Source organism: Schistocerca nitens, chromosome 8, assembly GCF_023898315.1.
Source record: "Schistocerca nitens isolate TAMUIC-IGC-003100 chromosome 8, iqSchNite1.1, whole genome shotgun sequence".
Taxonomy (NCBI): domain Eukaryota; kingdom Metazoa; phylum Arthropoda; class Insecta; order Orthoptera; family Acrididae; genus Schistocerca; species Schistocerca nitens.
Window position 1 is genome coordinate 235533030 of NC_064621.1, and position 14605 is coordinate 235547634.

General features: G+C 39.4%; 1 protein-coding gene across 1 annotated transcript in view; it reads left to right on the forward strand.

Annotated features, from left to right (window-relative positions):
- The window catches only part of LOC126199250 (uncharacterized), a 48375-nt gene that overhangs the window by 4123 nt on the left and 29647 nt on the right, over window positions 1-14605 (forward strand). The window contains exons 3-4 of the mRNA XM_049936045.1: window positions 10408-10522; window positions 13826-14006. Of these exons, the coding sequence (XP_049792002.1) occupies window positions 10408-10522; window positions 13826-14006 (296 nt within the window). The remainder of the gene's footprint in view (window positions 1-10407; window positions 10523-13825; window positions 14007-14605) is intronic.

Here is a 14605-nt window from a genome sequence, read left to right on the forward strand (position 1 = left end):
ATTCCTTATTTTAGTTGGATTTCAACCAGTTCGTTTAATAGAAAGACCATTATCAACCATTTAGGCATGTAAATTTCTTGTTTGCATTTCTCAAGCCAGCTAGACTTTACAAACCACTACCTAAGTTGAAAAGTGTCAAAGCCCATTCCTAAAGAGGCGTGAACTACATTCATACGCCAGAAGGGAGAATATTTAATGGAATAGACTTACACTAATATGTAAATATAATATGGGGAAACATTATATTTAGTTGCCCACAAGATTTGGTACTTTGCTCACTTAAAAAACTGTGGTATTTGCTGATGACACATGGGTACTAATAAATGGCCAAAACATGTTCATATCAGACACAAGCAGGAGAATAATGTCCAAGTTTACAACTGGTTTTCTTTTAATATTACAAAAACTCATAGTATGCAATCTCAAACAGCTCAAAATGTCTTACAGATATCAGAAATAGAAATGAATGGGCACACACTAGATGAAGCTACATGAGTAATGTTCCTGAAAATCAAGACAGATAATAAACTGAGTTGGCATCAGCACATGTATAAGTTAACAGAACTGTTCTGTGGCGTAATTTTGCATACTTTCTCTCAAAAGTTCCCTATGGCATAATCCTCTGGGACTGTTAAGCTAAAGTCAACAAAGTACTTGTTCTACTGAAGCATACAATAAGAATGTTATCTGATCCACCAGGAAGTTTCATATCAGCGCACTCACCGCTGCAGAGTGAAAATTTCATTCTGGAAACATCCCCCAGGCTGTGGCTAAGCCATGTCTCCGCAATATCCTTTCTTCGAGGAGTGATAGTTCTGCAAGGTTCGCAGGAGAGCTTCTGCATAGTTTGGAAAGTAGGAGGCGAGGTACTGGCGGAATTAAAGCTGTGAGGACGGGGCGTGAGTCGTGCTTTGGCAGCTCAACTGGTGGAGCACTTGCCCGCGAAAGGCAAAAGTCCCGAGTTTGAGTCTTGGTCTGGCACACAGTTTTAATCTGTCAGGAAGTTTCAGTTTCATTCTGGTCTTGTTCTATGCCTCCTCAATGGCAGTACTGCTATGCACTTCAGTGCTGCTCATGGCACATTTTTGGCTTACCAATCTTACGATCTCTTCCCCCCAATCTTCTGGCTTTGCGACATTGGTCACTCCAGTATGATCTTTGTGATAGTGATCAATTCCTGGTAATCCTGTTACTTTTTTGCCACTGCCTGACATACCAGTTACCACAATTGGTTTTTCGAAGAGCCAGTAGGCAGTTACATACTTCTGCTGCTACCTCCAACCCTCATTGTCAGGTTGCTCTGACGAGGTTGTGGGATATGACTCCAGTTCAATAACCTGCACCGCTGGAACTTTTATTCGTCTTCCTTCAGATGCTTTCTGCCACCGGCCATTCCCATGGTGGACCAGAGACATTACAACAGTTATTCAGAATCATTGTAGGGCCCGCAACACCACATGTGGCATCTTTCACAGGCCGTCATCCTCGCTAAGACCCATCACCTAATTTAGTGCAATAAGAAGGAATGCTGGAAACCCTATGTCTCCTATTTGGGACCATATGCCTCTTCCTCCCAGGCATGGGGCAAATTGCGTAGTGATCTGGGTTGTCAAAGATCAACTACTGTTCTGGGTCTCGTCCTTCAGGGCAGGTTTTGTACCAATGCATCAGTTCTTGCTGAACACCTAGCAACCATTTCTGGGACAGCATCAGCATCATCTTCTGACTCGGCTACCTTTCTAGTCCAGAAACAAAGTTGAGCACACTCCCCTATGTTTCATCCCCCTCGTCCACCGACCAAGCCAAATTATATAATGAACCCTGAAGTGACTGAGAACTGCTGTAGGCTCTGGCCTTGTCTCATGGTATGGCTGCATCTACTACATGTGTCCTACTGTTCTTCTTTCGAAGATCTCTTCCTTTCACAATGCTAAAATAGTTTCATCATCCCTCTCCTTATGCCAGGCAAAAAGCCAGTGTCTGTTGACAATTACTGACTGACTGGCCTCACCAACATGCTGTAAAAACTGCTTGAAGTGTTTTTTTTTTTTTTTTCCAGAGTGGTTTCTGGGAGGAATTATTCACAATCATCTGATTAGCTTGGCTTTTTCTAACCGCCAGCAGCTCATCACAGTCTTTTCTGCCCTACTTAAGGCATACAACACCATTTGGCACGATCACGTTTTACTTATCCTCCACGATAGGAGCTTTCAAGGCTCCTTACTGATATTTATTTGTCAGATTTTATCCCACCAGTAGTTCTGGGCTAGAGGTGGTGCTTCACCTAGCCCTTAACAAGTGTAAGAGAATTACATCCCACAAGGACACATGCCGAGTGTCATACTCTTCCTGATTGCCATGAATGGGCTAGAGACCTATGTCTGACCAGCTGAAAGTAGGACCGATCTATTCCATGGTCCTAAAGCTTAATGGACCCATGATCTTTCAGTTCCCCAAAGGTATCATGGTGCTACTGTCATTTACACTGACAGATCTAAAACCATTGATTGGATGGAATATGCTTCTAAATCTCCTGCTGTTCAGGAAGAACATTTGTTACCTGGAACTTGTGATTCTATGGCACAACAGATAGGCATTATCAGAGCCCTACATTTTATTAAACAAGCCTCTCTTGACCAAATTTTTATTTGCAGTGACTCAGTGAGCAGTCTTTGGGCCGTTTATCACTGTTTGTTGTCACTCTGTGATAGCTGCTGTTCATGAACTCCTCTGTGGGCTTAGTTGTACTGCCTGCTCAGTTGTCTTTCTCTAGGTCCCAGGACATTTGAGTATACCAGGGAAGGAACTAGCTGACCATTTGGCTAGAGAAGTGCTACCTCACCCCATACTTGCTTTGAGAGTCCCAGATGCAGATAAGGTCTCTGCTCACTGGCAAATGGAACTACTGCTACATGGCACTCCTCTTTCCTTAAAGAGCCTTAAAGACTGTACTAATATATTGGTGGAATGCACCCTCCTCGTGGCCCTCCATACTAAGTGTGATCTTTGAATTCCTTGCCTCTAATATTGGCAGACAATTCAGACTGTTGAACTGGTTCCCACTTTTCTCCGTGATAGAGGTTTTTATTCTCAGATATAAGACTTTTTTAACTACCTTCAGAGCAGGGCAGGGTGATTGGGGTTAGGGCTTCTCCCGCTGCACGGTGCACCTAGGGGTCCCCAAGCCTACCAACTTTGCCAGCTGCCTCTTCATCCCTCTTTTACTCTGTTTTAATTGCATTCAGATGCAGTTAGCTTCTGTTTCTGGTGATCGTATTTTCTATTTTAGTGTTAGCATGCTATTATGAGTACTCTTTAACATCTTGACTGTAATGGATCAGCTGTGGTATAGCTGTGGATAGAACAGCATGTGTTGTGTGCAGTGTGTCTGGGACACATGTCTGCTGCCTTACCTGTTTCTCTCGTCTTGCTTTTGTTATTGACAGTCCAACTGATGCTCACTACATTTTTAGCCTCCTCACTTTTACTGTTCTGAATCTCCCCACTGAAAGGTATTATTTGCTCTATAACTGTCTTTGTCCTTAATTGGGTTGTCAGGGGGTGAATGCGGTGGAGTTTCTCACCACGGATGAGTCCTGGGAGACCGTATTTGGTGACCTGACTTCTCAGTAAATTATTCCTCAGCTTTGGCATCAGCATTTCCTTCATTGTTTCAATCGTACTTACCGCTTCTATGTACTTTCATCATCAGAACACATTCCTGGTGGACATTACTAATGCCAGATGAACTACCCCTGGGCTGAATGACTAATAACCTCCTTGTTTAGTGCCTTAACCCCCAACTAACCAACCATCTATTTTGAGTCCTCTGTTGTTTATGATAAACATCAATGATATTGCACTTGCACTGTCTGAAAATACAAATTTTGTACTTTTTGGAGATGACAAAAGAATATAAAGAAAAAATAGTACCTGTTGTCTTACAAAGTACTTGAAAATTTCAACAGATGAATCAGTGCAAACTGATTATCATTAAATTGTCACTTCAAAGAATACAGTACGGAGAGTCTTGGTGGAGCAGAAATTGCACCCCTAGAAACAATAAGACAAATTGTAGATCTGAAGATGATCAGTACTTTGTCCTGGTCTTGACAGTAGACTCTCAATGTACAAATGTAACATACTGCACATACATAAATGAATGTCCATGTTATACAATAACATGACTGTGACAATGGTGTACAAAGTACCTTTTGCCATACACCACAGGGTGGCTTGCAGAATATGGGAAAATGCAGTCAGTCTACAAAGGAGGCTGATTACAAAAAGTGTGTGACCTGTACTAAGTAGGACTACCAGGTGGTATTGAATGTATGCATATTAACAGGCTTCTTCGACACACAGCATAACATCATAGAAATATTGGACAACCTGACTCAGCAAATCTTGATGATAGACACTGACTATCCCGTGACAGCCAACTTACAAAATTTTAAGAACCTGGACGAAGTGACAGATGTAAGACTATATTACGGGTTCCTAGGTATTGCTCCTGTAGGGATTGTGAACACAATATTAGACTGATTACAGTGGACACAGGGACACTAAGCAGTCATTCTTCCTTTGCTCCATATGTGAATGTAACAGCAATAAACACTAATATGTGATAAATTGGGAAATACTTCATAGTGGATTGCGGAGTACGGATGTAGAAGTAACACGGCTATTGTCAGTATGCCCAGTTGCTTAGAGCTATCTACTAGTGGTTCTTTAGTGGTCTCCACATACTATTCATAATATATATTTTTGTTAAGTGAACACTTTCTTCCTCAGGGAAGAGTTGCTTTAAATTGTGATGCCATGAGACATTAGTGAATGGAAGTAGGAAAAGTAAGTCAACTTTGTGACCTTCCCATCTTCAGAGTATGCTTACTATCCGTAATTCAAAATTTCCAGGGCTCAAACATAAATATTTAAGCTTATCTATAATGTATGACTTCCAGTTAACACCTAAAACCCCTTTTGTTGTTATTGGCATGTGTTGCACAAGTGATGGAGAGGTGCGAAGAGAATGTAATGTTGCTGATAGAAGGGTATAGGTATCCCACTTGCTTGTGGGATCAAAGAGATCCACAGCACAAATTCTGAAGACACGGAGATGTGATTAGTAGAAAATTGCTCAAGTGCTTAAAGATCCTACTGGGGACGTGAAAAAGATTATAAATTCATTAGATCATCGTATCAGGTGAGAACGAAGTGAAATAAGCACAAGATTTGTATGTCTTTATATTAACAAGGTAAGGCACAATAAATTTCCTTGAAAGTAACCAAATGCAAATACTTATCAGTTATGCCAATTAAAATTGAAAATATGTTATTATTATTGCTTATGTTCATGGTCTCTGTAATTATTTGAGTGATATCTCACTATTATGTTAATTATTTTTGATAAAAAATAATAGTGATTTACCTGGGATTATGTTATCTGCCCAGTGAAAAACAATATAGCAGACTTGACCAAGTAGCCTATTCCTAGAAATTCTGATTTATAGCAGCTGTTGAAATGAGAAACAGTCGCTTACGTAAATGTCTTTGGTTGCTAATAACAAAAGTATAAAAACTACCTGTTCTTCAGGTTCTCTTGGTTGTTGGTAATTAGTGTTCAGGTTTTAAATTTCCTCCTCGGTTATAATAAGAAACCAGCAAAAAGTGACAAATCAATGAATGTGCAAAGTTTTTGACTAAGCTAAGGAAAGCTGGAGCTATGATTCAGTGCTAAGTGCACTACCTCCACACTTTCCGCATTATGTATAAATTGAAACCCACACATTATCTGATTATCAAAGTTTTGCATTGTGGCTGTAGTTCAGTGTTATATCCTGTGTGCCAATTATTAGTGACATAAAGCAATGTTCATAGGCTGTGTTCACAATCTTGTGTTGATTTCTGTTCCCTCTAGTGTAAAAACTTGGTCACAGATTAAGCAAATTATAATGAACGCTGATGAATTATTTGCAAATGTGTATTCACTGGTATTTGTTTCCATTCGCCCCAGTGTAAAGAGGGCTTAAGAATTTGTGTTACCCATTAACGTGAATACTTTTTCTGTATTTTTGGAATATGATTGATATACCGATATGAGGTCACACTTTTGATGAGATGTAAAGTATGTGAAAGGAAGGGAACAAAAAATTAGTTGCTAGTGAATACCTTGATGAAAAAAATTATTGTATAGGCATCAGTCAGTTTCCACCTGACAGTTCTGTCCTCTTGCAGATGCGATAAATATATTCATCTAATTTCAGTTACCTTCCCCATGAACCATGGACCTTGCCGCTGGTGGGGGGGTTTGCGTGCCTCAGCGATACAGATACCCGTACCGTAGGTGCAACCACAACGGAGGGGTATCTGTTGAGAGGCCAGACAAACGCGTGGTTCCTGAAGAGGGGCAGCAGCCTTTTCAGTAGTTGCAGCGGCAACAGTCTGGACGATTGTCTGCTCTGGCCTTGTAACACTAACCAAAACAGCCTTGCTGTGTTGGTACTGCAAACGGCTGAAAGCAAGGGGAAACTACAGCCGTAATTTTTCCCAAGGGCATGCAGCTTTACTGTATGGTTAAATGATGATGGCGTCCTCTTGGGTAAAATATTCCGGAGGTAAAATAGTCCCCCATTCGGATCTCCAGGCGGGGACTACTCAAGAGGATGTCGTTATCAGGAGAAAGCAAACTGGCGTTCTACGGATCGGAGCGTGGAATGCCATATCCCTTAATTGGGCAGGTAGGTTATAAAATTTAAAAAGGGAAATGGATAGGTTAAAGTTAGATATAGTGGGAATTAGTGAAATTCGGTGGCAGGAGGAACAAGACTTCTGGTTAGGTGACTACAGGGTTATAAACACAAAATCAAATAGCGGTAATGCGGGAGTGGGTTTTATAATGAATAGGAAAATAGGAATGCGGGTAAGCTGCTACAAACAGCATAGTGAACACATTATTGTGGCCAAGACAGATACAAAGCCCACGCCTACCACAGTAGTACAAGTTTATATGCCAACTAGCTCTGCAGATGACGAAGAAATTGAAGAAATGTATGATGAAATAAAAGAAATTATTCAGATAGTGAAGGGGGATGAAAATTTAATAGTCATGGGTGACTGGAATTCGGAAGTAGGAAAAGGGAGAGAAGGAAACATAGTAGGTGAATATGGATTGGGGGTAAGAAATGACAGAGGAAGCCGCCTTGTAGAATTTTGTACAGAGCAGAACTTAATCATAGCTAACACTTGGTTCAAGAATCATGAAAATAGGTTGTATACATGGAAGAAGCCTGGAGATACTGACAGGTTTCAGATAGATTATATAATGGTAAGACAGAGATTTAGGAACCAGGTTTTAAATTGTAAGACATTTCCAGGGGCAGATGTGGACTCTGACCACAATGTATTGGTTATGACCTGTAGATTAAAACTGAAGAAACTGCAAAACTGACTAAACCAGAGGTTGTTCATAGTTTCAGGGAGAGCATAAGGGAACAGTTGACAGGAATGGGGGAAAGAAATACAGTAGAAGAAGAATGGGTAGCTTTGAGGGATGAAGTAGTGAAGGCAGCAGAGGATCAAGTAGGTAAAAAGACGAGGGCTAGAAGAAATCCTTGGGTAACAGAAGAAATATTGAATTTAATTGATGAAAGGAGAAAATATAAAAATGCAGTAAATGAAGCAGGCAAAAAGGAATACAAACGTCTCAAAAATGAGATCGACAGGAAGTGCAAAATGGCTATGCAGGGATGGCTAGAGGACAAATGTAAGGATGTAGAGGCTTGTCTCACTAGTGGTAAGATAGATACTGCCTACAGGAAAATTAAAGAGAGCTTTGGAGAGAAGAGAACCACTTGTTTGAATATCAAGAGCTCAGATGGAAACCCAGTTCTAAGCAAAGAAGGGAAAGGTGGAAGGAGAGTATAGAGGGTCTATACAAGGGCAATGTACTTGAGGACAACGTTATGGAAATGGAAGAGGATGTAGATGAAGATGAAATGGGAGATATGATACTGCATGGAGAGTTTGACGGAGCACTGAAAGACCTGAGTCGAAACAAGGCCGTGGGAGTAGACAACATTCCATTAGGACTACTGACAGCCTTGGGAGAGCCAGGCCTAACAAAACTATACCATCTAGTGAGCAAGATGTATGGGACAGGCGAAATACCCTCAGACTTCAAGAAGAATATAATAATTCCAATCCCAAAGAAATCAGGTGTTGACAGATGTGAAAATTACCGAACTATCAGTTTAATAAGCCACTGCTGCAAAATACTAACGCGAAATCTTTACAGACGAATGGAAAAACTAGTAGAAGCCAACCTCGGGGAAGATCAGTTTGGATTCCGTAGAAATATTGGAACACGTGAGGCAATACTGACCCTACGACTTATCTTGGAAAATAGATTAAGGAAAGGCAAACCTACGTTTCTAGCATTTGTAGACTTAAAGAAAGCTTTTGACAATGTTGACTGGAATACTCTCTTTCAAATTCTGAAGGTGGCAGGGGTAAAATACAGGGAGCGAAAAGCTATTTACAATTTGTACAGAAACCAGATGGCAGTTATAAGAGTCGAGGGACATGAAAGGGGAGCAGTGGTTGGGAAGGGAGTGAGACAGGGTTGTAGCCTCTCCCTGATGTTATTCAATCTGTGTATTGAGCAAGCAGTGAAGGAAACAAAAGAAAAATTTGGAGTAGGTATTAAAATCCATGGAGAAGAACTAAAAACCTTGAGGTTTGCCGATGACATTGTAATTCTGTCAGAGACAGCAAAGGACTTGGAAGAGCAGTTGAACGGAATGGACAGTGTCTTGATAGGAGGATATAAGATGAACATCAACAAAAGCAAAACGAGGATAATGGAATGTAGTCGAATTAAGTTGCGTGATGCTGAGGGAATTAGATTAGGAAATGACACACTTAAAGTAGTAAAGGAGTTTTGCTATTTGGGGAGCAAAATAACTGATGATGGTCGAAGTAGAGAGGATATAAAATGTAGACCGGCAATGACAAGGATAAGCGTTCCTGAAGAAGAGAAATCTGTTAATATCAAGTATAGATTTAAGTGTCAGGAAGTCGTTTCTCAAAGTATTTGTATGGAGTGTAGCTATGTATGGCAGTGAAACGTGGACGATAAATAGTTTGGGCAATAAGAGAATAGAAGCTTTCAAAATGTGGTGCTACAGAAGAATGCTGAAGATTAGATGGGTAGATCACATAACTAATGAGGAAGTACTGAATGGGTTTGGGGAGAAGAGAAATTTGTGGCACAACTTGACTAGAAGAAGGGATCGGTTGGTTGGATATGTTCTGAGGCATCAAGGGATCACCAATATAGTATTGGAGGGCAGCGTGGAGGGTAAAAATCATAGAGGGAGACCGAGAGATGAATACACTAAGCAGATTCAGAAGGATGTAGGTTGCGGTAGGTACTGGGAGATGAAGAAGTTTGCACAGGATAGAGTAGCATGGAGAGCTGCATCAAACCAGTCTCAGGACTGAAGACCACAACAACAACAATTTCAGTTAGGAGTCAGTATGAATCTTTAATCATCTTTGGCTCTACTATGTCTTCAGGTTGTGGGTTGGGGTGGGGGGGGGGGGGCGAGGTTGGGTCGTGTCAGGTAAGGTACTCAGACCAGAGAGATTCACCTGTAGGAAGGACAGGGGCTCATTGCATGATGTAGCTCTGTGATGCTGTGGCATTTATTGAACAATGGTATGACGCCATGTCATTGACTCAGAAGATCAGTGGATCTTTGTCAGCAACCAATCCAATGCTCTCTGGTAGGTCTTAAGTTTATTTTCTTTCACTTATCAATCCTAACACCTTTGTGTGAAAATGCTCAGAGTTGCACTGCGATTCAGACCCCTTGTTAAACTGTAAATGCCTCTTTAACTGACTGAGTATATCAGTTCAAAGATCGGAGGAAGAAACGAGCATTCCAACTCCTACCAGACCAAGCCTATTAAAACATTGTGCTATTCAAACAAACATTCAGGTTGAGGACAAGCTGTACTGTCATAACATAAAAGAAAAATGAGTTAGGTTGCATATTCTTATGTGCTTTGTTAATTGCAAATATGATGAGAAAAAATGGATATCAATTGTATAGTTATTAATGAAATAATATAATGGTGAAATATCAAGGGATGGATTAAGCACATCAAGTAGAGACTACAAAATTTACCTTTCACGTTAACCATTTAATTTTTAAAAGCCTGGATTATGATATGCATGTCTTCAAACACAGATTTTAGGATTTAGTTTAGGAAGGTACTATCCACACAATTGCATTTACAGTGTAGTGTTATTAATTGATCTTGGCAGTTATTTTGTTGTTGTTATGAAGACCAAAAAGTGAAATATTGGAAGCGACTATGTAATACTTCATTGCTTTCCAGACGGACCAGGCAGAGATAAGTGCTCTGAAAGACTCTGAAAACTGTTCACCAGCATTTCGAATAATTGTCAATTGCAGTGCTGAAAATGCAAATTCCAAGGCCCTGAATTTTTCAGGTGAGTTAGTGATGAACTGCTCTCATATGGTTGCTGTAATTTACAAACATAATTTTGTTTACTTATCATAGTGTCTTATAAACATATTTCCACCTTCTGAATTGCATCTGAAAAGGGCCTAATTAGTTTTATATTCAATGATTTCCTCAGCAGTACTGATATAAATTATCAGGGACATCAGGAAGATGGGGGCTCAACATGCAATTGATGACTACTTCGTTAGGCATGGAGTGCAAGTTGACATTGAACGAGGGCGGTAGGAAATCGGCCATGTCATGTTCAAATGAATCAACCTGACATTTGCATTGACTGATTTAGGGAAGCCACAAAAACATAAATTTGAGCCACTCTCCTACCTAATGGGAGTCCATTGTCTTAACCACTGCACTACAGTGCTTGATGCATCAGCAGATTATGTGATTTTTGTGTGTGTGTGTGTGTGTGTGTGTGTGTGTGTAAAAGTACTGCTCTGTATAGTAACTCCAGTAAACAGAGGTGCTGGTTTCCTCAAATCAGAACACTCAACATCACACTTGAACTATCTACCATTGCCAAACTGCCACAACAAATGATGCATTTACTTCCAACTTACTTTCCAACTTACTCTCCTGGTGTAATTGGGCCCTGAATCTTGGTGCTTGCCTCTTTTATTTCACATTTCATCAGACTTAATTACATACAAACAACAACAAATGCACTAAGGTGGTAACAAGATAAACTTGTTTCATACACAGCACAAGTCAAACACTACCATACTATACTATTTAGCACAAGACACAATTTGTCATCACATATTCAGTTATCATCATCACAGGGTCAGCCTACAGTAGATAAGATTCATACAAATTGCATCATTGTTGCGACTGAACCTGTAAATTAATAAATATGAAGCTACATGAATGGTATGTGGTTCTGTAGCATAGTGAGTAAGTAACAGTCCTGACAGGCAGAAATTTGTGAAGTCACATCATTTACATAATTGTATTGATTTTTTTTTACATGTTTTTAGTTTTTCTTCGTACCCCAGACAACCATTGTCATTTAGTATTGTCTTTGTCTTGGATGTATTAATCAGCTACTTCGACAAGGCTGTGACCTCCTAAAATCATGCCCTGAAATGAGGTCCATTCTGAGATTTTGCCCACTCCATGTAGAATTGCTTTTCGTCACCATCCCAATCACCATAATATCCTTGTCAGACCCTATGCTCCTTGTGCACTACAACATGTCCTTGGTTCTTGCCACTCGCCTGGCCTTAATTTACATTAATTTATTCTGTCTCAGCATTTCTTCGCAGTAACTACTCCTTTCTTCCTTCTGTTTTAGTTTTCTACTCCTTTCATTTCTGACGTGTATATTTTTCGCCGTCCCCCTTGTGCATCTGTTACATACAATGCACTTAGCTTTTCTCTCTTAGTAAGTTGTGCACAATGTTTTAGCAGTAATTTCTGTCTCGCATATTACCCTGTCCTCCAGATTTAAGCTCTCAGGTTTTTCAAATCGCGTCTGGTGCAGTCCTCAACAATGTCTTTCCTTCTCATCCAATACGGTAAGTCTGTCCTGACCCAGGGTTCCGGGTGACTTTTCAAACTCTTTCCTTTTCCTAAACCTCTCCAGTCCTTTTCTTTCATGCCTCTTTCTTCACCTTCAACACTTCTGCTAGAAGAAGGAGCCCAGCTCCAAAAGCTTGCATACGTAAAAGCTTGTTTCGTGTGTGTGTTCCTCTGCCACCGCTTGTTGCTTTGATCAAATATTTTGTTATTCAAAACACAAGGAAGAAAAATCTAGATTCTGGTAAGAATTTCTAGTCAGGTATTTAAAAAGTTGCACTATGTTTTTCCTTTCTTTGTATGTAAATCATTAAGTTTGTCATATTGTGGGCCAAAGCAGATTTATCATATTCTCTATCCCCCTTCAAATAACAGAAATTTTGTTGAAATTATAGAGATTGGTTGGCTATTACTTGCCTTCAGGAGGGTAAATTCTAGTTCTGCTGATACAGCATTTAAAAGTGATAACTGTTCCTAACTTTTCTGAATATTAGTTATTCCTTGAGGAGTAGGTTGGGATACGTTGTAGAAAATAGCAGAAGACTAGGTGACACTCAGGCAGCAGAACTCGTGAGGCTTTTGCGAAACATTATCTATGTACTGACAAGTATAGAAAGCTCTAATAATAGTGAGAAGGAAACTGTGACATGCCAGTCCTGTATAGGCAGTTTTGTTGTAGTGTATCCGTCCACCCCTCGTGTATTACCATAAGATATATTGGGAAATAATAAAAGAACAGCAAATTATTCATAGATTATACATAGAACTTATCAAAAAAGTCAGAAGAAGAAAGAGTGAAGGTGTTAATGTAAGATATTCACAGTATCAAAAAAGCATTTACCAGCTTTGGAAAGAGATGGACATCAGAAGGTGCCGAACCCCTTCACCTTAGCCTGAAATTAATAGCTGATGAATGTTAAAGAGCTAAGGATTTTATGTTTTGAAAACTGTATTTATTTATTTATTTTTACCACAGTACACATGCAAATATGAGCTTAGATTACTTAATTTTGATATGAGTCAGTACATAAACAGATTCACAAACACTAATTAGAAACCACCATGCATTGGGATTTGGCATAGTATGTACTTAAGAGTTATACAATACGGCAAAAAACTCTTTAAGTTATATACAGTGCCATAATGATACTTGTTTAATATACAATTAGATTTTTTTAGTCATCTATCATATTTCATGGCAGGTTGTTAATATATAGCAAGAAAATTGGTGGATAAAAATCAAAATTCTGTGATCATCCCTCATCATCACCTCCATCTGTTTACAGCAACCCATTCAGATTACAATTTGTATTGGGTTCATTAACACTGAAGAAAAACTTTGTGAATACCCTTTTCTAGATACCAATATTAGAGGCGAAGTAGAACTTGGCCCAAACAGTTAAATTTTTTTGTTGAGTCGAAGACGACACCTGGTGGCCTGAACTTGTCATTTAGTCTTGTAACAGCCTTACACACGACAGAATAAACTGCATTTTCTGTTGCTGTACAATTTGTGAAGCCAAAAACTTACTAGTCTGACGAAAAACATGTGCCATTCACCATGATAAGACAACATGTCTGGCATAGTGAAATGTGGAAGTAACTGAACTGGAAGGGATTCTAAGCCCCATTCGTAATTTCTGAGATAACATTGTCTTCCAACAGCTGGCACATGGTGTTGTAGATCAGTATAATGCTGAGTAAAATATGTATTATAATTTATTCTAGATGGAATTTCTTTGTTGTGTTTCAGCTTCACAGCAGCCTACCGGAACAAAGACAGCCATATCAGCATTGCAGCAGCAATTGGCGGATGTGATTCAACAGGAGACCTTACGGATTGATGAAGCTGTTCGTTGTTTTCAGGAACAGCAATATGCAGCACTGGAAGAATTCAGGGAGCGAGCACACAGGGATCACAATGCTCTTATCAAGTGAGAACCTCATATATAAAATAATTTTGTAGAATGTAGACACTGTACTGTTTGTTACTATTATATGTCGCGCTGAAATATCATTGGGTAAAAAATTGGTTTTGTAAGCACTATATTCCAATATGACAGATATAATCAGACTGACAGATATAATCAGTTTTTTATTTCCATTCCCATAATGCTATCTTGTTACCTTATGTTAGTCAGTTTTGTACGTAGCGTTCATGAGTCAGAAAAACAAATTACTTCGTGTGAGTTACACACATTTGGTCATTGTGTCACTTCTTGAAATGTCACATTTGTGGTATCCTGAATGATTTCTCTTATATTTCTCACATTTCACTATTGAGTATCTCTCTTATGAACTTGTTGTTGACGTAAAATTAAATCCTAATTTTTCGTCTTTCCTTTACTCCTGAATATTGTTGAATTTGCAGCTGTCTAATCTTCAGGACAAAAGGCTGGTATGGTACTTTTTTTATTATATATAATGTAAGTAGTTACACTGCTGTGATGTTCAGTTATGATATTTTTTCTCATTTCTCTTTTTCCCCAGTTCTATGGAGGATCAATGAGTACATTTCATTGATCATTGTTTT